Consider the following 26,509-nt stretch of genomic DNA (forward strand, 5'->3'; position numbering starts at 1 on the left):
AAAATCTAGCATTTCATCCACATAAAACACATGTTGAAAAGGGGACCGGGAATACATTGTGTCGTGAAGATAGCCTTCTGATAATGATGGAGGAAATTGTGCAATGGTACCTTCTGGGGAAATGCTGGGGGATTGCTAGTCCTCCAAAACATCCTGTGAAAATGGGACAATAAGGTTTCTTTTGACATTGTTACCAAAGCACCTCCTTTGGCTCATGAGAAGATTCTTTTGGTATCCTTCTGACGTGTGGTCTCTTTTCTAGCTGACAGTCACAGCTCTCCCAGAGAAGACACCCCAACTGGGAGCATGGATTCTCTTTCTTCCCAGTCTCCGACACCTGCCTTCTCTAGTAGCCCCCCTGGGCTCCTGGATGGAAATCACCTTATTATGGACAGTGGTGATCTTGCAGGCTGGACAACAAATCTGTAAGTAACCTGAATATTAAGTAACGATTTTTCCACCAGTTTGTTTGTGCACATGAAACACATTTCCCTTTTCAGCTTGGTGGCAAGCGAGTGATTTTCAAAAATTACATATAATTGTGTTTGTTTTCTTCTGCTACAAAAAGGTATGTGTTTATATGTTGTGGTGAGCTTAGAGGCTACTTGAATGTTTGTAGGAAAGAAATGTTCTTTTTCTTCAGAAACCTAGTGTATTTTACCGTAACGTGTTACAAAATTTTAAGTGTTTTTTATTTAGGCAATGAATATGTAAGTTACTCTCTGTATGATGTATTACCCTAGTTTTATTTCAAGACAGTGTTAAGCTACACTTAGATGCTGGGCTATTAAGATTTAGGGCCAAATTTGGGATTTGGATAAATACGCTGTAATGAGTGTAGGCTCAGATGCTGTTGTCCGAGAATATTATCGTTGTTAATTTCTTCTTAACAAACTAAATACCTGTTTCCCAATGAAAGTGCAGTCTGTCACTTTCAGCAGATTCTGTAGATGTTCAGTTTTTTGAGTGTGACTTCAGCTGAGCAAAAATTGACATTACAATGTTAGTCCTATCTCTGTAATACATATTCAAGTTTGATAACACACAAAGCTGAACATAACTTGTTTTTTAAATCAGAAGTTGAACTTGAATTGAATTCTCTGGTTTGCTATTCATACAAACTTTAACATATCAAGACAAAGTTTTCCAGTCTTCAGTGCCAAAAAGATGGAAGGAGCACGTCTGGAGAAAAGATTTGTTACAAATATTTTCCGTAATGGCATTCCGAGTAGCCTGTTCTGTTGATGAAGCAAGTGTGTGAAATATATTTGTAGGTGTATGTAACACATGAGAATATATTGATAGCCATACAATGGGTTTATATTTCTATATGCACACACAAATAATTAACTGCTGATTAGAGTACTTATTAGCTAGAACAATATTTGCTTGTATGTACTGAAAGAATTCCTGATTTATAGGTATTTTATGTAGGTGTCATTTCTTCAGTAGAGGAATAAAGTTACTCTTTCCTTACCCTTTTGTACTGTCCACTAGTAGCGGGTAGGATTAACAATAAGTTGTATTTGACAAAAAGAGGTGCATGTGTGGAAAACATGTTGTAGATAGTATAAAACTGGAATGTCTACGAAAGCAAGAATAGGTAATTAAGGAACATAAGGTTAGCAGAACATTGATAATGTCACTTCAGAGAATAAAAGAAGGAAGTGTTGGTTTTATCCAGAGGATTCAGGAACTTCAGGTACCTTCAACCTGAAGGAACATTGCATTTTTTCCATTTGTTAATTTTCCTCAAAAATTATACTGTACTGCTGTCTTGGAAACTTTTTCTGATGGCTTCAGGTTTTGTGCTTAGTTGGAAACAGTGCTTAAACAGTTCTGTTTGGAAGGAAAAGAAAAAAGTGCATGGTATGTGGATCCTAGATTATTTGTCAAAAGCAGTTTCTTTCTTCCTCTCACCTGTCTGTGAAGTTTGCTTAAGTGCTACATCTGTAACAAGCGTCGACAGTGACAGAGTAGTCCGTGAATGGTACCTTCTTTCTTTCCTCTACTTTCTCACCCCAGATTGGCTTCTCTTCCCCTTCTAGTTCTGATGACTCAGAGGGCCTTGCCTTAACAACAAAAAAACCCCGAAACCCAAAACTAAACCCAAACCAGCCCCACTGTATCAATGGCAGAGGTAGATGTGTAGCAATGGAGAATGTACTTGGTGGACTTCAGCAGTCATTGTGCATCATGGGGTCCTGTGGCCAGGGAAAGGCAGTGGTTGACTTGCTTGTGTAGCTGTCTGTGGTAGCTCTCATAGCTCCAGGAAATGTCGCATTGGCTGTTGAACTCTGCTTTGGTCGTACATTATTCTCATAAATTGGACTATCCCAGAATTAGGTGGACAATAATCCTTTCTGTTTGTGCAGGATTTCAAAATGTTTTGCATTTTGTGCCAAATTGGAACAAAATCAATTCTTAAAGTCTCGGTATCCTCTCTAAAATAGTATTGCAGGTCTTCACTGAGCTACAGTAAATATGATACTGAGTCTAGGGGAGATGGAAATACAAGAGGATCTGGTTTCTCAAGTTTCTGCTGATGTTTATAACACATGGGTGTTACTTGTAAGAGATCGATCATTATAGAATCATATAGTCAACAAGGTGATGGTGACTGCTTTGTGGTCAAAAGAGTTGCTTGCATTGTTTCCAAGGGGAGGGACATTGCATAATGGGTCAAGATACATCAGATATTCCAAGGCTGGTTTATATCAGTAATTTGCTTTAAGCAAGATCACATCATGGATAGCAAGAATACTTTTTGTGGTATTTGTTTTCAGGAAAGGAAAAGCTTGTTTTTTCCTGAATGATAGCTTTTGTCACCATGATGTTTCCTGGCAGAGTTTATTGTGATGGCATGCCCTTTCCTTGTCCCACCTTTAAAAACAAAAGGAGCTACAGCTTTCAGCATGGTGAGAGGAGCACCAAATGAAGGCAAATACACCCTCACCTCCTGGCTGGCACTAGGAGGCGACTGCATGGCCAGAGTGGTGAAAGAAGCTAAGAGAGCAACCTATACAACTGATTTGAAATGTCTCACAAGGCCCTGACTGCTCAATTGTCATGTCAGTATTTAAAGATGTACTATGCATACGGTGTAACTGGAAGGTGATGTTTCACATATGTGCCATTTTGAAGCCCTGCTAAGCTGTTGGTTTTCATGTCTGTAAGTGTGTGTCTGCCTGATGCTAGATTTTCTTTGAAAGCTCTGTGTGCATCAGACATATGCCCTGTGTTGTCATGTACTGCTGTAGGGATGAGTAGAGAGTTGGGTGATGGTTGGCTCTTACTGCCCACAGCAGGGGTGGTTCTCAGTGGAGACCCAAATTGGCTGTTCTAAGATTATTTTGCACCCTAAACATTTTTCAACCTTTTCCTGAAGATATTTTTAACTTCACACTTCCATCTAGAGCCAAATACTATAAATAAATAGATTTTATTTTTACATACACTCTGTGGTGGAACACAGAGAGCTTTCTTCTCCTGTCAGTCATGAAGTTACAGAGTAGTTTATGCAGACAGAGGACTCAAACTCCAAATACCCCAGGGTGGCCAAATTACCATTTATACTTGATGGAGCACTGTGTCGTAAACATGTATTGTTTGAAAATCCCTTCTATCCAGGGATGCTTAGCACAAGCTAATCTCAAGACATAAACTGGTAATTATGGTAGTGAGCTGGATAGAGTATTGCTCCCTTGTAGTGCTCTCCACTGGTATGGGTGTTTTTTTCCCTTTAAGGCAGAGCAGCAATGGCAATCTCAGTTTAATGTTAACCAAAGAATTTGCATTTTCTTTTTCCTCTCTGCTTTAAGTGTCTGTACACACTTGCCCTTAAGCTACAGAAATAACACTGTACAGCCATCTATCTTCCTTAGGTTCCACTGGAGCCACTGTCAAGGTCTGCTTTGCTCTGACAGAGCTCCAGGTGGTTACTGTTTCTATAAGGACAGCATGTTTCAGACTGTTTTGGGACTGATGTTGGTATAGTTTCATCAGCGGTGCATTCTCAAAATGCGCATTATTTCCCTCAAAGCCACAGTTGGTTCTGGGGAAGAAAACCGGGTTTCCATGTTAGCTGTACCCAGTTCCTTGCACGTTCCTTCTAATTCAGATTGCCACCACAGCTGGTGTTCTGAAGGTAAGCAGTGTCTTCCAGATGAAACGTGGTTATCCATATAGGCATTCTTTAGCAGTTTTCTTTGATCTGTATCTTCTGCTGTTTGAGCCAATGGAAAATAGGCAATATTCCCTCTTTCAGAAATTTGCCAGTATAAAAGTTTGTAAAGTAGAATGTACAAATACAGTGATATTTGCCATGTTGTGCTTTGGGTTTAACAAGTAGGTCATGTATTTTAACATTTTATTCTCTCCATAGAGAGTTAGATATGTTTTGTGAGTTGCCCATAATATTATTCTGACCTGGATTTAAACAAAAAATCCCAGTCCTAACCAAGTGTTGTGGTTTAACCCCAGCCGGCAACTAAACGCCACACAGCTGCACGCTCACTCACTCTCCCCCAGTGGGATGGGGGAGAGAATCAGAAGGGTAAAAGTGAGGAGACTGGTGGGTTGAGATAAAGACAGTTTAATAGGTAAAGCAAAAGCCACGCACACAAGCAAAGCAAAACAAGGAGTTCATTCACCACTTCCCACCGGCAGGCAGGTGTTCAGCCATCTCCAGGAAGGCAGGGCTCCGTCACGTGTAATGGTGACTTGGGAAGACAAATGGCATAACTCCGAATGTATCCCCCTTCCTGCTCCTTCCCCAAGCGTTATATGCTGAGCGTGATGTCGTATGGTCTGCGATGTCCCTTGGGTCAGTTGGGGTCAGCTGTCCCAGCTGTGTCACCTCCCAACTCCTTGTGCGCCCCCAGCCTGCTCGCTGGTGGTGTGGGGTGAGGAGCAGAAAAGCCCTTGGCTTTGTGTAAACACTGCTTAGCAATAACTAAAACATCCCTGGGTTATCAACACTGTTTACAGCACAAATCCAAAGCATAGCGCCATACTACCTACTATGAAGAAAATTAAGTCTATCCCAGCCAAAACCAGGACACCAAGCAAACTTCTAACCATCTTTTATCTATAGCCATGAGTTTTCCCCAAACTGTTTTCTACCCTACGATTGCAAATTACCTGGGGAGTTTAGACCCTACAACCCACCCTTTGCTCCTTCCTTCAGAGTTGCTTCAAACCCTGGTTGATCTGAAGAAGGGTTATTGCTAATCTTTCATGGCAAATGAATTTGTATTTTCTTCCTCTCTCTGCCTTTCCTAATAATATTTTTGCTATTTCTTCTTTTCCGGAAGCTGCTGCAGGTTGTTGCTTCCTGCAGATTCTGTGGCAACAGGCAGTCAGTTGGCAGTGTTGGTAAGGAAAAGTATTTTTATAAAGGTGTCACCAGAAGCACTAGGGATCCATTGACAACAGATGAGGGGAAAACATAGACTAGAAAGGGGAACGGTGAGTAAAGAGAAACACCACGCTGGAAATTCAGGAAATAAAACAAGTTGAGATAGAAAATTGAGCTATCAAACCAAGAGCGAGGGGAAGAGAAGGACAAAAATAGAAACATGTTGTGGCCAATAGCCTGTAGGAGGAGGAGGAGGGAAGTTTGAATTTCATGGAGGAGGAAGAAAAAAAAAAGCAGTAGGAGATGACAGGGCTTAACAAGAATAAAAGGTCAGGAATTACTTATGTAGGATTTGCCTAGAAAGGAAAGTGGGTGCTCAGTGAGCTATAGTGTGAGTTCATAGCGTATTAAGACGCTGTACACTCCTTGCGTGAATACTTAGTGCTGTGTCTGCTTTAAAAGTGGACGAAGCCTGAACTTTGTGTAAGGATGCACTTAATACAGTGCAAGCTTTTTACTGGTGTTGTAAACTGGCAATTTTTGTTTAAGGTGTTGATGTTGCTACTTGATCGTTTTTCTCACTTCCCCAGTTAGTGCATGTGGATCTGGTTTGTGGGGTGGTAGTATTTGTTTCTAACACTTTTTTGGTGAAGACTGTAAACCAGCTTAATTAGTTCCCTTTATCCAGCTCATAGTTGACCCACATAACAGTGAGTTATGCCAATGTTTCTGTGAAATACCTTGTAGTGTCACATCACGGCATAGAAGACTACACACAGAATATTAGTGTGAAGCATGTAATGTAGTGAAATTCATCCTCTGGCTTAATTTCTCTGTCCTACGCAGCTTCTGGTTCTCCTATTGCATTTGCCCAAAAAGTAAATAAATCTGCCACATCTTTTATGTAGGAGGCTTGATAGCTCTTTGCTGGAGGATGTGACCCTGACATTACTTTCTGCCTTCCTGATTGGCACTCAAAATTATGCACCTTAATCACTCAGATTTTTATTCTATGGCGTAAAAACCTCAAATTTTTAATAATTCAACATATGTGGTTTCCAAAGAGGAGTTTGGGATTTCTGATATTAAGAAGCTGACTGGCTTTTCTAAGCTAGTCCCCAAGCTGTTTTGATAACAGTGATGGTCCTGGTTTTGGAGATATGTATTAGAAGGGGTTATGGATAGCTCTGAAAGTACAATTGAACTATGGAACAATAGTTGATCTTCCCTTTTATATGCAGTTGAAAGCCAGTGATACGTGATTTGACTTTCACCCTATTATATTATGGCTTTACACATGCAAACAATATATAGATACAGTGATAGCTAAACTAGGTATATAAATCTGTGTCTAATAAATATATCTAAATAAGTGAAGGTACAGTGTAAGTTAGAGTCTGTAAAATACAACAATTTTTTTCATTAATGTTCTCTTGCAGTGAAATAGGTGATAGTGCAAAAGACGCAATATCAGACATGAAGTGCTATAATTCAATTAAAAAAGGGCAAGGGGAACTTTTTTTGTGGCTCTTGTGGTTTGATTGTAGAATTTGCTACATGGCTTTGGTTACCTGTATCAAAATTGTTTTCAATCTTCAGCCTGCTTTATATTGTTTAGGTACTATTAAAATACTTTTTTTTCCTAATTCTTTTTTTATTATGCATTAGAAATTATTACTCTTGAGCATAGTTTTGGGCTTTTTAACATTTATAGCTAACCTAATCTATGCCAAAAAAGGTAATTATTGTAACTGATGTCTCCTCTTTCTTTGAGAAATAGAAGCATATTGTGTCTCAAACCATAGGACCTTGTATTTGAATCTGTCTGAAGTTCCAGGTCCTGCAACAGTTTTTCTTCAGAGAAAATATTACTTTGTGTTGGTTGTATAGCCTGCGCACACTCAGTTCCCAAAGCATTTTGAATCTGTGTAAAGCTTGGCCATGTCCTACTTCCATCTTCTCCTCCCAATTTCTGCACCTCCTATGATGCTTCTGACTGAAGTGTTACCTTTTTACATCTGGGTTAGGTATTGGACTCTCTTGCTCCCATGTCTGGTCTCCTATGTGTCTGCATGCTCACATCACTAACCTTTCTTTTTTCTGAGGCGCTGCCTTGACAAGAGGTCCTTCCCTGCAGCTGTAGAGCCTATATCCTCTAATCCTAGCAGAACAGGTCATAAGGCAGCTACTTCCTATTATCTTAGAGGGAAAGGAGATCGGGCGTGATACTGGTCTTGAGAGTATCGAATTGCCTTAATTCACAAACTCAGGCTACCTCTAGTAATTCCAGAATTTCAGAGTAAGGACTAGTTTCTCTCACCTTCACCTTCAGTAATCAGGATGGTGGTGTTCATCAAGCTCTTCACTGACTTCCCAGTGGGCCGGAACCGTTGGTTGAGATAAGGTTTGTCTTCAGCCTTTTCTGCAGTGCTGGCTATAATGGCAGCTCACCCCCGATGGATTAGTGTAGGTTTCCCTTATCGTGATGACTGATTCATTGAAAGGTGGATTACAAGTCATGTCCTAAACCGCTGTGGACTGCCTTGTGTCTGTTTTCACTTGACCTCAAAACGAACCAAAAAAGCTGAACACTTGCTATTCTCTGGACTCGGTATGTGTTGTAATTAATCTTTCTGAGGATCTTTTTCTGATAAGGAAAGATTTGTTACTGTAACTGGCCCATTGTTGTCATGAGATCTATTTGTGGTTACAGTACAATGCCCTACGCCAGGACTTATCTACAGAGCTTACAGACTCACCCCTCAGAGTGCTGGGTTTTCAGAATTGCATCAGAGTCTTCCTTTTTGGTTGGAAATCCGCTACATTATCTGCATGATCTCCTCTTCAGTCAGATCATGAAAACTCATGTCTTGTTCCTCAGCTGGAGAGTTCATTTTTTGGGATCTGTGATTGCAGGGTCTCTGGGTTCCTAGGGAGCTGGAATATGGTGACTTCTGATGGTTGTTCTGGATGGAGCCACGGTGCAGGATGTGGGGTAGCCTTCCTCAAGAAGATGATACTCTCTGAGTATGTGTTTACCTTGTCCCCTCCTCTTCCCTTCTGCCTTTGGGGTTTTGCAACTGGAAGGGATGGAAAGTAGCCTGTCCCTCAAACCTCTTCACTGAGCGTGTATATGGGTGGGGGTGCATGGCTTGTTAAAGCAGTTACATTTCTGGGCTCAGGATAGTAAGACTCATAGTTTTCAAACTGAATCCCACCTTGGATACTGCTGTAGGAGCATGTAAGATGCAGTCCTGACAGTCCAAATACTGAAGGTACTCAAAACCCAGAGGAGAAATAGAAGCACCAATGAAAATAGCTTTTCAGGAATGTGCAAGGGACCAGTGGCCGAGGAAATAATCCAGTCTTTCTTTCATTACTTTTGCAGTTCTTTATTGGTTCTCCCACCACTAAAATATTCTGTTACCCAGCTCAATGGTGTATACGTGCTACAGTATGGGCATCGTTTTTGGGGTTTTAATATCCGCAGAGGCTTTCAAAATGGTGATGAGAGCCATGCTGTGCAGCATCCTGAGCGCTTTCAAGGTCTTTGTGATCAGGCTCGGAAGAAGCTACCTGTTCTTTGTGAAATCTCAGGCTGTTCAAATTCCCGGTGAGCAGACTGATGTTGAAAGAGCCATCAGATGGCAAGGGAGAGCAGAAATAACGGTGTTCTGTACATAACAGAAGCCTTGGAGATAGTTATTAATTTTGTTTGACTGCTGAATGAATTCCCATCAGCCTTGTTACATCTACATCAGTAGACTGCATCTGTAGTCTCCATTAAATTGGATAGTTTCTTTCTGTACTTTCTGGCGGTGGTGTGAATTTGCAGTTTTACATAAATGAAGAGTGACTTCAGTTTTAGCGTCTTGAAAAATTTTTACAATATGTAATGTCATAATCTTATTTTATTAAAAGATGATGCTCTAACAGCTGCAGAAGGCACAGTCCAGGTACGTAGCAGTGCTGTTTGCTCATTGTGCTTATTTTGCAGTTTGTTTTTGTTTCAGCTGCCACCTCTTCAGTGACTCAGCAGTTTGAGAGCTGGTTTAGCGGAGCAGGCACTTCTTTTTGTACCCTTTTGTTATGCAAGCAGAGCAATAGCCCTCATTTTGCAGCGCCTTTGAAACAGGCATAATATAACTTAGTCATGTGGTTCATACAAAATAGACTTTGCCATCTCCTTTTCTTCCAGTGGGCTAGGCAGCTGGGCTTGACAGCAGCACCACTGTGTGAGCACAGGGTGTTTGCGGGATGTGTGCTCAGAGAAGGGTGAGATGTGGATGCAACCACTGTGATGAGCTGAAGTTCCTTTTTTTTTTTTTCCCTTCTCTTCTTTTTTCTTTTCTTTTTTTCTTTTCTTTGCATGATTCCAGGGAACACAGCCCCCTCACTTTTTTCCTAAAAGGAACAGTAGTATGCTCTAAGCTTATAGAGGTACATACTTCATTTTTGCTTTGTCTGAATTATCATTTAAAAATGCTTTAACTTAGGACAGCTGCTGTAGGCATTAGCTTCAGATTTACCAGACTGGCGTGAAAGATCATTTCACTAATGTGTTAGCTGCTTCACTGAGACTTCACAATCCAAGTTTAACAAAACCTCTATTTCAGTGCTGGCTGATGTGTTCCGTATAAATGAAGGTTCAGGAATATTGCGTGCATGTTACATAGTTTAAATTTTGGGGGTGGAGTTTCTTTTCAGAGGGAACATGGATAAGGAAAATCTGTCCTGTTTTGTCTCCAGCTTTGCTTCAACTAGGACAATTTCTGGAATTTTGTCCATGAATTCTTCTGCTCCCCAGCCTCACCAAGGCATAGGGGTTTTAACATGCAGGAAGATCTTTGTCTGGTGGTGGAGAGTATTGGATTGCAAATTGAATCAGAAATAGCCGACACCTTTTGATATACTCTGTCGTTTTATAATGAAACCTTTTAAGAACACTTTCATTGAGTTTGTCAGCCAGACACTGTGATACGACAGTCATGGGGCTGCCAAACTCGTCTATGAAACAACCCTTTTTTTCTCAAGAGTTGCAGTGCAGATTCTTTTTACAGAATCTCTTCCTCGCTCTCAAGATAAGAGGCTGCTCTTTAGCTGTGTTACCTTAGGAACCAGCCAGATAAACATCCAATAAAATCTTGTTTTCAGGAGTTTGTTTCTGAATATCAGTACAAAATCTCTAGCTTATTTTCAGTAAGGCCATTTCCCCCTCCTCCTTACCCCCAACGTTCACTATGCCAGACAATATCATTTTTTCTCAAAGAGATGGTTATGTCAGGCTTTTTTTTTTTTTTTTCCCCTCCCCACAGGAAATGCATTAATTTTGTTCTAGCCCTTAGGAGAAAGGATTTCTTCAACATACCTTCTTAAAGTTGAGATGCAATAAGATATGCAATACTTTCTAATATATCATCACTTTGATAAACAAGGCGTGCCAAACTTTATAGCAAGGTAACATTGCTATCACAAGAGTGTTTTCAAGCGAAAAAAAAATAATAAATTCCAGTAGTTTGTTGCTTACAAACCACAACATTGGAACTGATTTTTCCTATTGAGTAAAACCTTCTGTTTTAATAATAAAATGAAGTGGTTCCTGAGATAGCCAAGTACAGTAAATAAAAAAAACCCCTGAAATTCTAGAATGTGCTTAATATTTAAAGCTATTAATATTTTTTTTCTTCTTCTTCTTAACATGGTGAAATTATTGCCTTTGAAAAATGTTTATTTTCCCCCTGCTGGATCCTAGAACGTGATCTCTTGCTTGGTAACCAGGAGCTGAAAGTGACAGGCAAATTCAGGAGCCGAGCTGCAGTGCTTTCGCTACAGCTGAAATGTATTAAGGGAATTCATCAAAAGTGGGGGAGGGAACAGCCCAGGGCTCCACGTACCTGCACGTCTGGAGCGTTTTTCCACTAAAACTGTTGGAGTGGCTCAGAATTTGTAGAAAACCTGCCAGTTTTTACATGCTTTTATATAATGCTGCCTGGTAAAGGACAGTGTAGTCTTGCTAGTTGATAGATTACCCTTCTTGTTGTGTCTCCGTAACTTGAGAAATAAACATGCCAGGACAGGGATCTGAACATTTTATTTCATCTTCTGTTCCTTTATTTGCACACCTTTCCTCTTTTTTTTTTTTTTTTTTTTTTTCCTTTCCTTTCCTCTTTCAGACTCAGAGAGAAACCATCTGGTATTTATTCCAAGTATTCTTGTGAATGACTGTTGCTTTCCTGGGTCAGAGGGTATCTTTTGCGTCTTCTCTGTTCTGACTATTGTTCTGAAATCATTAATCCTGTGTCTTGCACACAGGCAGTGTGTGTTATTCTAGAGCTGATCAAGTAAATTACATAGATGAATATGATGCATGTTTCAATGAAATATTTAACAAATGGAAGATTTTATTATTCACTTGTGTGTTGTTTGGTTTTCAACATCTGAGGTATGCTCTAGAGAAGACCACTTGGTAGAATATTCTTGAATTGTGATTAGAGAGATTTTAATACTCTTCTGGCAATATACTTGGAATGTTATTTTTCTATTTTCTGTAGTTTTACAGGTTTCAGAAATGAGCCTGACACCAATCTTAATTGGAATTTATTTGAATTGAATAAATAAGAGCACAAGGAAAATGTTTTTTTCTTTAAATATCAGGATTCTTTTAACTGTAATAGTTTAGTCTATGCAAGTAGCATACTTTAATTCACTTTTGAAAAAGGTTCACCTTCTATGTTACTGAGTTAAAATTAATTCTGCACATATACATTATGTGCAGAATGAGAGAGAAATAATCTACTTTCTAGCAACTTTATAAACTTTACAGGACCATTGAGAAAATTTTATCCTCAGTATTTAGAGAAAACAATACAAATGCCAGGGTTCACTGTTTGTTTTTCTTCTCTGAATGAAGTCACTTTTAGCGGAAGGCTTTGTTTTACCTGGGGAAAGTATTTCAATGATTACATAAAAAATGGAAGGAAGAGGACAAGCTCAAGTAAAAGTAGAACCCCAAATTATGTAGGTGCTGGTCTTCAAAGCTGTGTAATTATTGGAAGATAGAAATAATTATGTAGTGGAAGATTCAGAAGTGGTGAAGCAGACTAGATGTCCTCTTCCCAAAGTTAAGCATGAAATATGTTTCTAGTCAGCACAATTCAGCTTTTCATTCAGTTTACTACATTTGATTCCTTCCTTTATTTGGTAAATCTGATAGTTTTAAAAGCAGAGCATGTTTTGATAAACCCTTCTGGTTATGATTCCAGCACATTTATGTTTCATTTTTATTAGTGGAATTAACTGTAGAATGCTGTTTCTATATGCTGTGAATTCCAGTTTTCATCCAAATGCTGCTTGACACAGGTCCAAAGGAAAAGCTATTGTCTTGTTAAATAAGGAATGTGCCATTCACCATTTTATAATATACTAAATTTAAAAATTATTAATAAAAATAAATGTCTGCTTGACTATGTAATTGCTAGAATGACTATGAGATATATTGGCTAGGAAAATCAGTTTGTAAAAGTTGAATTTGGTTGTAAACCATGTTATGCAAACCAACAATAGTGATCCTTTCTTCTAGAAATTAAATATCCCAGTGCACAAGAAGATTAAAATTAGCTATGTAAGTTAGATTTCTTGCTTTCTTTTATTCATTTACAGTTATAACTGGGGTGATTGTTGATCCCTTTTTTTGCTTTTGGTCAATCCACCTTGATTAGGTGTGTATTTATAGCCCCATAAAAACCTTCTTGACTGGATTCCTAGATTTTGGTGGTACTTTGCAGATTTATGCTATCTAAGAGGTTAATCTTGGAACAAGATGAACTGATAAATGCTATGTTGTGAAGTTTGTACTACTGAGTGATGATTCCTGTGTGAAAGCTATGTGCAAATGATTTTGATTCTGTTTCTGCCTAGGAACTGCTTGAAGTCCAGCTCTTTGTTCCAAAGATATGCTGACATTAAATGTTTGGACTATTTGTTGTTTTGTCCATGCAGTGAAAGAAAGCCTTCCAGTGCTGGAATGCTTTAGTTCTTTAAGGTGTAAAATAAGGAACATCCTTTATGTTGGGGAGGACTTTGTATGTTTTTCAATGACTAATAAGTTTTAACTTTGGCTGCTATTTCTTCTCCTCTTGTGGCAACTGTGTTCAGCCATTAATTTAGTACATATTTGAACAGTGTGTTCATGAGGGCAGCCACTGAGGCAGTATCTACGTTGTTATGTGAATGAGATCTCAATCCAGAGTTAGCATCATGATCCCAGTGTTGTAATAGCTGCAGCCTCTTTTGAAATCTTCCCAGTCGTACATGCCTTAGTACAGCACTGTGAAGATTTTTAAATAGATTCATCAAAACTTGTAAAGGCAAAGTGGCAGCTCAAATAATAGCCTGCTATATGCAGTTTCATTGTATCTATCTTTATTAGATAAGGAATATGGAATTTTGTTTCTTGGGTGATTCGTCTTAGCTTAGGATGTAGGGCATGTAGGAGAAATACTTTCAAGGACAAAATGCAGAATCATATGATGGCCATGTCTGCAAAATCAGCTCAACATTATTATTGGCTTTGAATTTGAGGATCTAACTAGTGATGTAGTTATGAAGATTCAAACATTTTGGTATGAAAAGAAATTTTACTCTCCTTGTTAATTCTGCCTTGCATATATTTCCTCTTAGTCCTGGTCAAAGCCGCCCGTCAATGGTCTCATGGATGAATACTCCATCTACTAACCCAGCTGCCACAAATACTGCACCATCCACTTTCTTCTTCCCTAACCCTGCTACTGGGAGTGACAGAGCAGTGGAAAGGTATGATGTGCACTTCAGCTTTTGCTGGTTATTTAATTTGCCTCCTTTTTTCTATGTCTTTGTAAAAATAGCTAATTCATGTCTTCTGCAGTATGTGAATGATTATCTCAAATCAAGAAATGCAACCTTAGTGATTTTGACAGAATAAAATAACAGTCTACTTTTATTCTTCCTTTGAACACCTTCCTTGTAGAAGGCACCCAGATTGAGCCAGTGGCTTGTTGGTTAATACAAGCAGACTTTGATTTGGGTGGTTAATTCACAGTCTTTCTACTGCAGTGATTCTCTTACGTGCCTTTTAAAATACAGATTCTTTCTTTTCTGTAGCCACCCATGTAAAAATTTAAGTTTCTCAACCTAGCCTTCTTGCCTCTGAAAGAATTCTCCATGTCTTTACTTGTCTCTCTGGTTTAATTCTTTTTTTCCACTCTTTTGGCCTGCTTCCCTTCCATCCTGTTTCTGCTTCCTTCCGTGTTGTCCATCTTTTGAAGTACTTTCGCTTTTTCCTTTGAAGGTCTTCACCATCTTAGCTTTTTTCCCTCAAGTTTTGTAATATTTGCTTTACTAATTAAAGTAGTTGGGTTTGTTCATAAATTCTTTCCAACAGTTGGTAACAAAATTCCGTTTCTCATTACTGGTAGCATTTTGCACCAGAACTGCATTGTCTGTCTGACTGCAAGTTCCTTGGGGCAGGGAGAATCTTTCCCAATGTTTTATATGTAGTTGTTGTTGCCTGGGCTCAACAAAAGATGATTTAATGGTGTGGGTGCTGTGTCTAAACAAAGCATCATTGGGCAGCAGCAAACTGTCAGTACGCAAAGGCATGATTAAGAAAGACGTGCCAAAAATACTTATTATTTCCAAGATCTCTGCTTATGGTACTTGGTGAAATGAGTACAGTGGACAGATTCATATCGATGGCTTATTACTGAGCATCCTGAGAACACCTCTGAAAGACTGCCTGAAATGTTAGAAATCTTACTGCGTTTAGGACAAAACAGCATCTTCAGCCTAGCCTAGTAATTTTGTATTGTAAGCAAATATGAAAAGCAAAGTCTGTACAGTAACAGTGAAAAGCTGAATTGCAAGATTCATGAAGAAATATTTCAGAAGACATAATGATGATTAGTCTACAAATTAAGTATAGTACACTTTGTCTACTATTGATTTAATTACTGATTAGCACTTGGCAAAATTTTAACTGTAGTTGAAAGTCGAGTTTAACTACCATAAAAACAAGTGTTCATAAAGTTGGGAGTATGATATTCAGAAATGCCAACAGTAAGCTGTGAAGCTTCAGCTTTGGCATTTGTGTGTATGAATTATAAGCCTGTAATAATGCATGTGAGATTGTGTTTAAAGTTTTAGTCATCTCCAAATGAGAATGGAGAGAGGATGGTTGAGAAAGGCAAGTGTCTTTGTAATAGTCAAAAATGACTATAGTTTATAATTTCATTTTTCAGCATTGCTCACCGAAAAGCAAGAGCAGTTTATCCATGTGAAGCAGAACATAGCTCTGAATTATCATTTCAGATAGGAGCAATTTTTGAAGATGGTAAGTACTGCTTGAGTAAATATAAAGCAATGAAAAACAAATTGAGAAAACTGCTAAAACGGCTTTGGATAAAAATACAAGCCTAACTGCTATTCTGCCAACATTGCTGATGGCACACAGTTGGTGACGTAGAAGATTTCTGGTACGCAGAAGCTACTTAGCATGTACTTAGCACTGTGAGGCAATGCCTTTTATATCGGGCGAGTAGACATTTTTCAATTTGTCTAATTTTTCAGCAGCATTTAAATGTGTTGTAGTACCAAAAGAGGTGATTCAGCAATAACATCTTGGCCTATGAAACTATTTTTTAAATGTGAACTATCATTGTAAAATAGCATTTGGGCTTTCATTTAAAGAAAAAAAAACCCTGTTTAAGGATTTTCAAGCAGGCAGAGCTCCAGGTAAATCAGGTAATCACTGGAGAGAAAAGGGAGTGTTTATTTTTTGGATCAAGGGGTGCCTTAGTGTGTGTATGTACTTATAGAAAAAGGAATATTCACTGAGGAGCAGAATGAAGGCCTGTGTTTAAAGATTTCTATGGACCCAAATATAGTATCACACGTGAACATCCAGAAGGTGATTCCTGTGCTCAAGACTGTGTTGCTTCCTCAGTGAGCTTCCATGGCTCTACTCTTCAGCAACTGCACAGGGACTTCAAACTGATAGGAACAGTTTTAGTTTTTAAACCTTATGCCAATGACTACTGTAATACAAACTCTAAAGATGCAGAAGATGACGTTAGAGCATAGTTTCTTCCTATTGCAAGGAAATTCCTATTATAAGAAAGAGATGGTATGGAATGGCTCAACAGGGCCTAGACAAATTCAGCGATTCTTGTGAACTGAATGAAATTTAATAATAATTCTAAGCAGAAATTAATTCATAGTAACAGCACGGTAAGACTGTTGTTTGTTACAAGACCTTGATAAAAAAATACATTCATGCTAAAAACCGGAAGACTCTTAAATTTGGCCAGACTTCATCCAAATTTTGTGCAGGCTAGGGTATTCACAGTCTTCTGAGAATTACACTCCTAAGAACCTTGTGAGTATTGAGACCGGTATTTTAGTCTTTCAGTCTGTCTAGAGGCGGAGGGGTAGTTAGAGGCATACTGGCCTCTAAAGAGTCTGGAAATTCTGCAGTGATGCCTTTTTTCTTCTCATCCATTGTCAGCTTTTAGCTCGCTACTAGATCAGAAATCTGATCTGTGCTTTCCAGAGGGAAAGTGGTATTTAATTCTGCATGACCAAACGTACTTAGGGGATGTACTGCCCAGTCATTCAAAGATCACGTGAGAATCTTTGGTTGGATGTCCAGTAAAGGAAGAGTATTCCAAATTCCCAGTTTACATCCAGCAGGAAAAAGAGAAAAGTACACAGTCTAAACCAGCTGGAAAACATCAACCTGCAGGCACTAAAAAGCTAACTAAACATGTCTTTTATTTCCCAAAATGCACCCTGTTAACTCTGTTAGCACTGGATCAAAAGCGTGTGTGGGAAAGTTTGTCTCGTAAATGAAAATCTTTTCGTCCTGTCCTCCCCGATCCCAGTAGAATGTTCCTAATTCGTTTAATGAGCTGAAACAAATGGGAAGCTCAGCAGAATTTTTTTTTTAAGCATGTATAACAACAACGACAGAATTGCACAGACATAGGCATCTCCTTCCCCTTCTTTGTGATGCTTATTTTAAAGCAGACAGAGCATAGGACATTCCTGTCCTCTCCCTCCTCCCGAACAAGTAAATAGTAAGCCTGGTCCAGACTTCAGTTCCACTTGTTTTGCAACAAGCAACTTCCACTTGTAAGGTGGCCTGGGGTCCCCACTGGGTTCTTCCCTACTAGCACCCACTTTACAAAAATCATACTTGATGTTTCCTATTAGAGCTGCCTTGCAGGCAAATCACGTCTGAATCAAGTTAGGTGGGAAACCTTTTAAAGAAGAATTAGCTAAATGATCGCTCTTTTTAAAGTCTCTAACACCAGTTATTTTAATTTAAGTTTTTTAAAACATGCCTGATAGGGATCTTCAGCAGACATAAAACTGTGTACAGGAAAAAAAAGCTAGTGCATGGGGGAAAAGATCTGATGCATAGAAGAGAGGCATTTCTAATGCAGAACAGCAAGGGCTGCACACCTGTTGTGTTGGCATGGGATAAGAAAGTCTTTCAAGAAGCAGTTGCTTGTGTGTCGCACATTTGTGCGAGAGCAATGTTAAGATTCTTTTCTTGTGCAAAGAGATTGCTAGAAGTTACAGCAAAGCTGCTGTGGTTTTGGTGCATTACAGCCTCAGTTGAGTTTTTCAGCTAGAGAGTTGGATTGTCCAAGAACAAGTACAGAATTCGACTCATTGGCAGCTGTGGAGAAATGTTTCAACTGTAAGACTCTTTTTCCATTTCATCATACAAACAAGGTTGGAAGCTTGGGAAAAGGCTGTGTGGATTGCATTTTGAAAACCTAACTGCAATTTCCAATGGGAAAGATCACATTTCCTTAAATACTTTTGTTTTGATTGATTCCACTGTATCCTGGTTATTTTATAGGCACTGTCCTTGCCCTGCAGGGCTTTCAGCGTAACGTAGGCTGTGGGTTGGCAGAAAAAAAGAGGAGAGCGTGCAAGTAATAAGGCAGTAACTGGACGTATGTAATAACTTAATGGTCATTCCATAATGGTTCCCAATAGGTTATGTCATGGATGGCTCTGTCAGTATAGAAGGGTATGCTCATTAAAAGCGCACACCAGTCTCCATATTTGAAACCTCTGAAATGCCTTTTCTTTTTGCACTAGGCACCCTTGTGTCTATGCTGGGATCAGATTCCAGTGAATCAATTCAGGTTCTTTAGTTACTCAATTTAAATTCCCATATGCCCTAATAAAGCCCCCAAATGAAGAATTAAAGTAATAATACATCAATTCTGCAGCTCTACCAATAACCTTAACTATCAAAGTGACAACGCATCAATCAAGTTGACATACAGCTAGTATCAACCATTAAAGTAACTGTTAAATTAATGTCTACTAAAAAGTGCTGCTTCCATTAGTGAAGGTTTTATCTGTCTCTCCTTTCTCCACCCTGCCTGTCTCACTTTTCTAATACCGTCTCTTTCACCTCTCACTGTTTGTTTTTTTTTCCTTTCTCTTCCCTCTCTTTTCTGCTTTCTTTCCTTCTCTTTTTGTTTCCCTTCCCTGTTCTTCTGTTTCGTCTCTCTTGGTCCATAGATGTTGATTGCAGCAGTTCTCTCTTACCTGTTGTTATCCTGGATGAATCTTTCTGGCTGCTCTAGCCTGAGACAGGATAATGGCATTTAGTGAAATACAGTCTAGCACCTGTCATAGCTGCTAAATGTAATATTGGTGGAAGAAGGTAAGAGTTTAACCTTTACTCCTGTCTCTATTTCCTGTTTCTAAATGGTGAAAAAAAAAAAAAAAAATATCTGTTTGTGTGTCAGGATGACAAGGTTAGATTTACTAATATTTTAAATTAAGCTTTACATCATCTGATAGGAATCTGTATAGAATCTGAACATTTGCATATTCAGGTGTTTTCAATATTGCATGTACATTGTGCTACCCCGAATCCCACACTCTTTCCATTAAAGTGTCATAGAACATAAACGCTAAGGTGCCATCTGGTAAGTTAAAAAGAAAAGGCAAAGTTTTCTATTTAATTGAATTGTGTAAGAAAATGAATAATGTAATCTGAACAGTATCCACTGTTTTTTTGGGTTTTTTTAAATCTTCAATTCAATTTACCTTAGGCTGTGCCAATATTTTTATTTCCCAGTTGCTGCAGGCTATATTATTGACAGCATGTAACAATATAATTCAAGTGGTTAGAGGCAAAGCTTGAAGAGTTTGCAGCTGGATAAGGGCACATATGGGAAGAAGTAGAGTATGATCTGAGATTGTGAGAGACATATGCTGGCTGTATATTTTTGTTGTTGTTGAAGCAGATATTCCCAATAATCATGGAAAGAATAATCAGACTGCCTGGCATTGAAACCTTGCCAGCATTGGAGCCAAGTGTTATTAAATTTCTGGTTCTTGAAAGAGACTGCTTAGAAGTCAGTAAATGGGAATTTCACTAGGGAGGAGTGTTTTAGATAGGGTAAATGGTGTTTAACAACAAAATTCCTTGGCAGTATTGCTAGCAGAAAGGCTTCCTGAAAACTTGTCAAGATAGCTCTCATCAAAGCCTTTTACAATTTTTAAAATCAGCTTTTAGGGGAGAGAAAATAGGGGGGAAACTGAAAAAATGTTTTGTTATAGTGATTTTCCTCGAGAAAGGTGTGTCCTTAGCAAACATAGAAGGAATGCAAAAAGCTGTGTTCACACAGCCCTTGTCATTGCCCTCTATGTTTCCCACTGTAACAAAGTGCCAGCCTTAGTTCATGTCCCTGGTTTTTGACTCCAAGGCACTCTCTTCCCTCTTATTGATGCTGTGGCTTCTGGACTGTCTTTACGGTACTGACAAATGAAGCATTTACATCAAAGAGAAGTATTACTCCTAAAATACTGTATTGCAATGTATGTGCAAATAATTCTTTTGTTGAGGTGAAAATGAGGATAAAGCTACTTCTTTGTGCACCTTTCCTCTGTGGATTTCAAAGTACTTGGAAACATTTATGTGCGTTAATTATCTCCATTTTACACCTGGAGAAACTGAGTATACAGGCTGTAGACAGATGTTCTCTTTTTCAGCTCTCTCTGTGCCATTTGGAGGTAGTTACCTCAAACTGCTGCTGAAAGTTTCAATCACTTCACCAATAAAAAGTACTAGACGAGCACTACCAAATTCCTACTGACTTTGCTAGAAGTTTTAAAAAGTCACTGAAGGTAATTTGACCTTAACCAGTCTTGACTTTGCTCCTGCCAACAGTGTTGTGGAAGCAGTGGTCTCGGGAAGAGAAAAGTTAAAATGGAGGATGTTTAAACTGACACGTTTTACCTTGTAGTTGGTGGTGGTGGGGGGCTGCCAGAGATGTTCAGCTCTCAGGTGGGATGGGAATCAACTCAGGAGGAAAACCCCCAAGTCTCAATGTCTATACACAGGTCACCAGGTTATAGTGCAGGGAAATTGGCAGCAACTCAGCTGACCAACCACTTGCCTCTATTTTAGAGTAAGCCAAATTATTCTGTGGGCACTCTCTCTATTCATTGTATTGACTAGATGACCACCAGCTGTGATAGGAGCTTAAGCGCTTATATATAGGGAAGTCTCCTTCTGCAAGCTGAATTCCACCTTCACTAATTTGTCGTGGTGTATCAGTGTGTTTGCTTTCGTCCACAAGCCTGAGCCTTTATAGGCAGACTGTTTTATTTGTGGTCACGTGGTAAATCTTCAGCAGAGTCAGGAAGAAGACCCCTTGACTCCTAGCCCTGTGTCCTGTCTGCAAGATAATTCAGCTTCTCACAACATACTGAAGGGAAACAGCAAGTTTGTAAATGTCAAATTCCATGCTAACCCTAACCATGCTAAATGTGTATTTCTGTGGTCAACTTTACCCATAGGGACCATTTCAGAAACCCATAGGGATTTCTAAACACAGAGGGCTTGCAAGCACATTTTGTTGCTTTAATTTCTTGGTGAAAAATTAGCCAGCGTGATTGAGTTCTCTGGAAGTGTATTCTGGTGTTGTCGTCGTTTTAGCAGTGAGATTTCTGTTGCCCACAAAATGCAGTCCTCGTTTATGTAGCTTGTTGGGGTCATTACTTTGTTTGGTAAAGTAGTCCATCAGAAGGGGAGGCCGCCTTGTGCCCGGCACCACGCATGTTAGATTGCCTCCTCAGTTTGTTTCCTCCCAAAACAGCTAGTTTCCACAAAGGTGTGGAAATTGGTGTGAATCAGTGTCTGATTCAGTCCTGCTAAAGTTAGTGGCACCTAGGCAATGAACTAATACCTCTGTGGAAATGAGTCTTGCTCTCATTTGTAGTCGAGACCCGTGAAACTTGGGAGCTGCCGAAGTAGAACAAGGTCTGCTAATAGCATTGGGTCTCTGGGAAGAGCTGCTTACAAATTCTATGTTTTTGCAGTTAGGTAATCGCAACATTGGCAATATTGAAGCCATTTCCTATGGAGAATACAGAAAAGTAAGAAGAAATGCTGCAAATGCCAAGTTGACCTTATTGTGTTTCTTGATTAGATGAAATCAAAAGGCTTTTACTTAAAGATCTCATTGCAAGTTGAGAGTCTGTTGATTTTGTTTGTCCATTTGAGTTGGCGTGATTGTTCTGCAGCGCTTGCTGTCATTACTGATGGTCAGACATTCTCCTTCTCTACGCTTTGCCTCCAGTAGAGTGAGACTGCTGAAACGGCCCTGCAGCAGGTATTGAGGAAGCTGCCATCCCACTCGGGGGGGCTCCGTATCTTTTACGCTTTTACAGGAGTGTTTTCCCCTCCTGTCCCTAGCCAACATAAGACTTAGTCCTATGGGATGCTTGGTCCAATAATGAGTTGTAGTTTTAAGGCCAAATATGTGGTTTCTGCAGCAAGGTATTTTTAAATGAGGCAGGCCTGAGAAAGTGCTAAGAACTGTAATTGTTGTTGACAGAGAGGGAGTGACAGAAAGGGGACACTATGGAACATCTTCTCTTGAGCAGGGTATTTTTTCAGAAATAGCCCATGTCCTGGGTTTAAGATGAGCTGTGCTTGAGAGCAAACTGTCTTTTGTGTGGTAAAGTGTTCTTTATTTTAAATGAATGCTGTTGTACGCTAAACCTTGGAAATGGATTAGCAAAGAAAACAGGATCATTAACGCAGCTTTACATTCGGACAGTTTCGCCATTAATATAATTTGCCTACAGAAGTTGTCAGTGATGTACATGGGTATCTTAACCCTTCTTGCATAAGGTGATTTGAATGGGGGCAGAAGTTTTGCCCAACATGACAGTTGCCACTGCTGCTGAATATTAAGAATTACTTCTTTGGTGCATTTTTTTAAAAAGACTGATCTCTAGAAATGGTGATCTTGTGTATAATCTGAGTGCTAATTCTTTCTTCGGTCTTCAGAGTCTACAAGAAACTTCTGCTAACAAACAAGGCCCTGAGCTGTGTAATGTATGTGTACAATATTTAATTTCCCAAGCACAGAGCACAGTTGCACCATACACGTCTAGTCTTCTGGGGTGAAAATGGTATTTGTCACTCAAGTCCAATTGCTCGGCCATCGTGCATTATCTCTGAACGAGCTGTAGTGTGCAGAATTTGGTATTATGTTATCAAACTTGTTTAGAAAATACTACTTTTGAAATTTGATGTTGTGTTGAGCCAAGTGATTCAGCGAAGTTTGAGCATTTCCTCCCCTGCGTAAATTTGAGGTAAATTTAAATTTCAGTGTGATCCCCTCAGATGAGGGCTACCCTCATTTTGAACAGGCCTTTGGTTTATAGACATTCGCATGCCAGTAATATCTGTCCTCTCGCTACTGTAAATTGAGGTTGAGCTCCAGAGGACAAGTAGAAATTTCCTACTTCCAGGTTTTCTAGTTGTTTTTCTTCCTAATCTGTCATTTTTTGGAGTTTGTTTCCTGTAATACAGATGTGCTCTGTAGGCATGGGAGACTCCAGGGAGAGGTTTGGCTGCCCGCTAGAGCTGCTGGCATATTTGCTGGAAAGGGTAGAATTACAGCCGCTGTGGTGGAGCTTCTGGAGGGGGAGGTTTGTGGTGGTGTCAGCAATACAGTTTCAAATGCATGTGTACTCTGTAATTGTGGAATAAAAATGACAAAGGGAGAGGACGGCCTGCTAATTACTAATAGTAATGTAAGTTACTGTGTGCAAAGAGATCCTAAAAGGTAATTTTCTCATTATTTTTTTTTTTTTTTCCCCCTTTGGAATCTTTCTGTCAAACGTACTCATTATAAATGTAAGCCCAGACTTTTGATCTTAATCTAAACTGTGAGTATCATTTGAAAGCAGTTTTGTTCTCTGGATTCCTTGGAGGTATAGCTGTTGTTTAAACCGTGGTTTCTCAGCACAGCTTTTAGCTTTGCCGTCTGACAATAATAGGACACAAGGAAAGAACTAGGGGAAAGTATGCTTTAAATGCTCAAAGTTAGAGCCCTACAATGCTTTTGAAAGTGAGACTTAACATGTTGCTCTCTCTTAACTGTTATTTCCCTGATTTATAGAAGGCTACAAATATCACATTCCCCAATGTGTTAATATGTTTTATTTAAAAACACTGACATGGCTGGCAGCATGTTTCAGCATTTGTCTGATCTCTTCCCTAAATAATGTCTGTCTCAGAAGCACTGTGAGGATAAATTAGTATGGTAGAGAATATCGCAGGTCGCTAAAAGTGTGGGATTTTACAGTTACCTAGTTAAGTAGGTACCTGTATCATATTCTTATAAGAAAGTTGATACGGGAATTTGAGGACTTTTAGTCTGTTTTCCAGAGAAATGAGGCTGATGCTTCTTTTTTAACTTTCTGTCAAATGTGGTCAAAATATATAGATGAAGACAGATTTCATTAGTTCTGTTGCTCACAGACTAAGTTGTGGGGCTTTTAGAGTCTGAGCTGAAATTTTTCTTATTTTGGATTCACAGATAGTCTTGCATAAACTTTGGGATCAGCACCGGTAAACACTTAAGATGGCAATAAGGAACATGGCATATTATTCAAGCCTTTCCTTTGTGTTTTGTGAATAGCACTATGTATTTGAATTTCAGAGAGAGGATTTAACCAGAAGAATGATTCAAATTTTGTCCATTGGTCTCTTCCAAGAGCAGCTGTACTCTGTGAAGAAATGGTACTTGGAGTGAGATCTGGGTCATTTCTGATTTCCCTATAATCCTTTACATGCTTACTTTTCATGCAGAGTAAGGTCCTATGCCATTTTTCTGTGGCTCAGAGCTTCCAGATTCATCACCTCTGCTCAAGACAGGTTTTTGGTCTTGCTTTGCCCCCAGCTACTGAAATTGTTTCCCACTGTTTGATATGAATTCTAACTGTTCCCCAAAGGCGTCTAGATTTTCTATTTTATAAAACTGTCCTAAGTTCCATTAACTGTTTCCTTAGTGAAGTCTCCTGCGCTTAAAAGCTATTTCAGCATGTATACTTTGCAGAAGGTAGTTCAAGCACCTACATTATGCAAATATTTAAGTTAATCATCCTTTTCATCTTTTCTAGCCAGACTCTCAAACTGGTCATTGCAGAAGACTGGATGTTTTTATGGATGCTTTGCCTGGTGTCATGGAGCTAAAGCTAAAACTACTAATTCAAGGACAGAAAGATGCAGTAATTTCTTTCCTTTTCTTTTGCAGTGCAATTTTCCAGAGAACCAGGATGGCTAGAAGGCACACTAAATGGCAAGAGAGGACTTATTCCACAAAATTATGTTCAGTTTTTATAGCTTTGTGCATTGAACGCCAAGAAGGTGTACATGGTATCCATGGATTTTTGTTATAGTCACTTCTCTCCACTTTTGTGACTGCTTTTAATCAACGAAGAGCCTGACTATGGGTTGAAGATCCTAATCTGTATAAAGACATTAAGTGTTGCCAAATATGAATTACAAAAAAAGATTCTTTAAGGGTTGCAATGGGAGGGGACGGACAAGAAAGGGGGATGGAAGGATAGGTTAATTTTTTAATAGGGTGCTTTTTTTCAATTGTAAAGAGCAGTAGTGGTATGTTTGTTTGCAATGCAACTAGCATTTTAAATCAAATGTTTGGTTGATCTGTGACTCAACTATCAGTTGACGATTTTTATAAACTTAGTGTCCTGGAGATCATGAATCGATAAGCAGCATTTTTAACAGAATATTATTTGGGTTTGGAAAATACTGTTGGTTAAAAAAAGCTATCATGCTGACAATTAAATTATGTTTCAAAGTGGAATAGACAGTACGGAACACACACCAGTAAGTAAAATAATAGGTATCAAGACGTGACATTTTTCAAATGTCTTCAAAGAATACATTAGTTTATGTTGTGTGTATGATTTCATTTATTTTATGAAGATAAGACACATGAACTTTTATCACAGACTCCTATACGTCATGGTTCCTTTGCTACTCAAAAATATCACTGTAAATGAAATAAAATGTCATTTGCTATTTGACCTAAGTCATTCCCATGTTGGAGAATACTTTGCTCTGGTTCTGTGAGTTACGACGTGAAGTAATTATTGGCAGCTGTATGCAGTCAGCCTTAAGCAGGCTCCAAAATGGATGGGGAACTTTCCTCACTTTAAATAGGCAACTCTGCAAGCTCAGGCCAAAAGGAAAAGAGAATCTCTGGCTATGATCCTTGTGCATCCTGGAGGCATCTTGTATTTCATCTGTTGTCTGTCTGTCTCGCTCCTCCTTGAGCTTCCCTTTCTTCCTCCCCAGTAACTGTCAATTGTAAGATCTTAATGATACTTCATAGTATCAGAATCCTCAAGCCTCATAATTTGCAGAACTGTTTGAGTAGTAAGAGAGTTAGCCGTGATCATACAAAAAGCTTCCAGAAATCTTGTGGTGTATACATCTGTGCCTTGTCATGAGAAAAAAAAAAGTTACGTGCAGTTTATCACTGATCTTTGTATTTTTCTCTCCTTCAAGTAAGACCCTCTGGGAGGCAGTGGAGAGGATGCAGGAAAATATGACAGGATGACATGCTAATACAGGCTCGCTTATAAATTGGACTCCGTGGATTTTGAGTGATTTACTGCAGATATGCTTAGCTTGCAATTTTTTCTAACTAATGTGATTAGTACACCAGTTAATGGTTAATGCTGCCTTAAGGTTGGGATGGCTTTTTTCCCCCCTTAAGATTTAACTCCATACCATTATGCTGTTCC

General features: G+C 39.1%; 1 protein-coding gene across 1 annotated transcript in view; it reads left to right on the forward strand.

Annotated features, from left to right (window-relative positions):
* ARHGAP10 (Rho GTPase activating protein 10) overlaps nucleotides 1-25,795 on the forward strand; it is a 153,970-nt gene extending 128,175 nt beyond the window's left edge. Inside the window, exons 20-23 of the mRNA XM_049815051.1 lie at nucleotides 263-425; nucleotides 14,039-14,170; nucleotides 15,634-15,725; nucleotides 24,988-25,795. Of these exons, the coding sequence (XP_049671008.1) occupies nucleotides 263-425; nucleotides 14,039-14,170; nucleotides 15,634-15,725; nucleotides 24,988-25,076 (476 nt within the window). The 3' untranslated portion in view covers nucleotides 25,077-25,795. The remainder of the gene's footprint in view (nucleotides 1-262; nucleotides 426-14,038; nucleotides 14,171-15,633; nucleotides 15,726-24,987) is intronic.
* Nucleotides 25,796-26,509: the final 714 nt, after the last annotated feature.

Source organism: Accipiter gentilis, chromosome 12 (genome assembly GCF_929443795.1).
Source record: "Accipiter gentilis chromosome 12, bAccGen1.1, whole genome shotgun sequence".
Lineage (NCBI taxonomy): Eukaryota > Metazoa > Chordata > Aves > Accipitriformes > Accipitridae > Astur > Astur gentilis.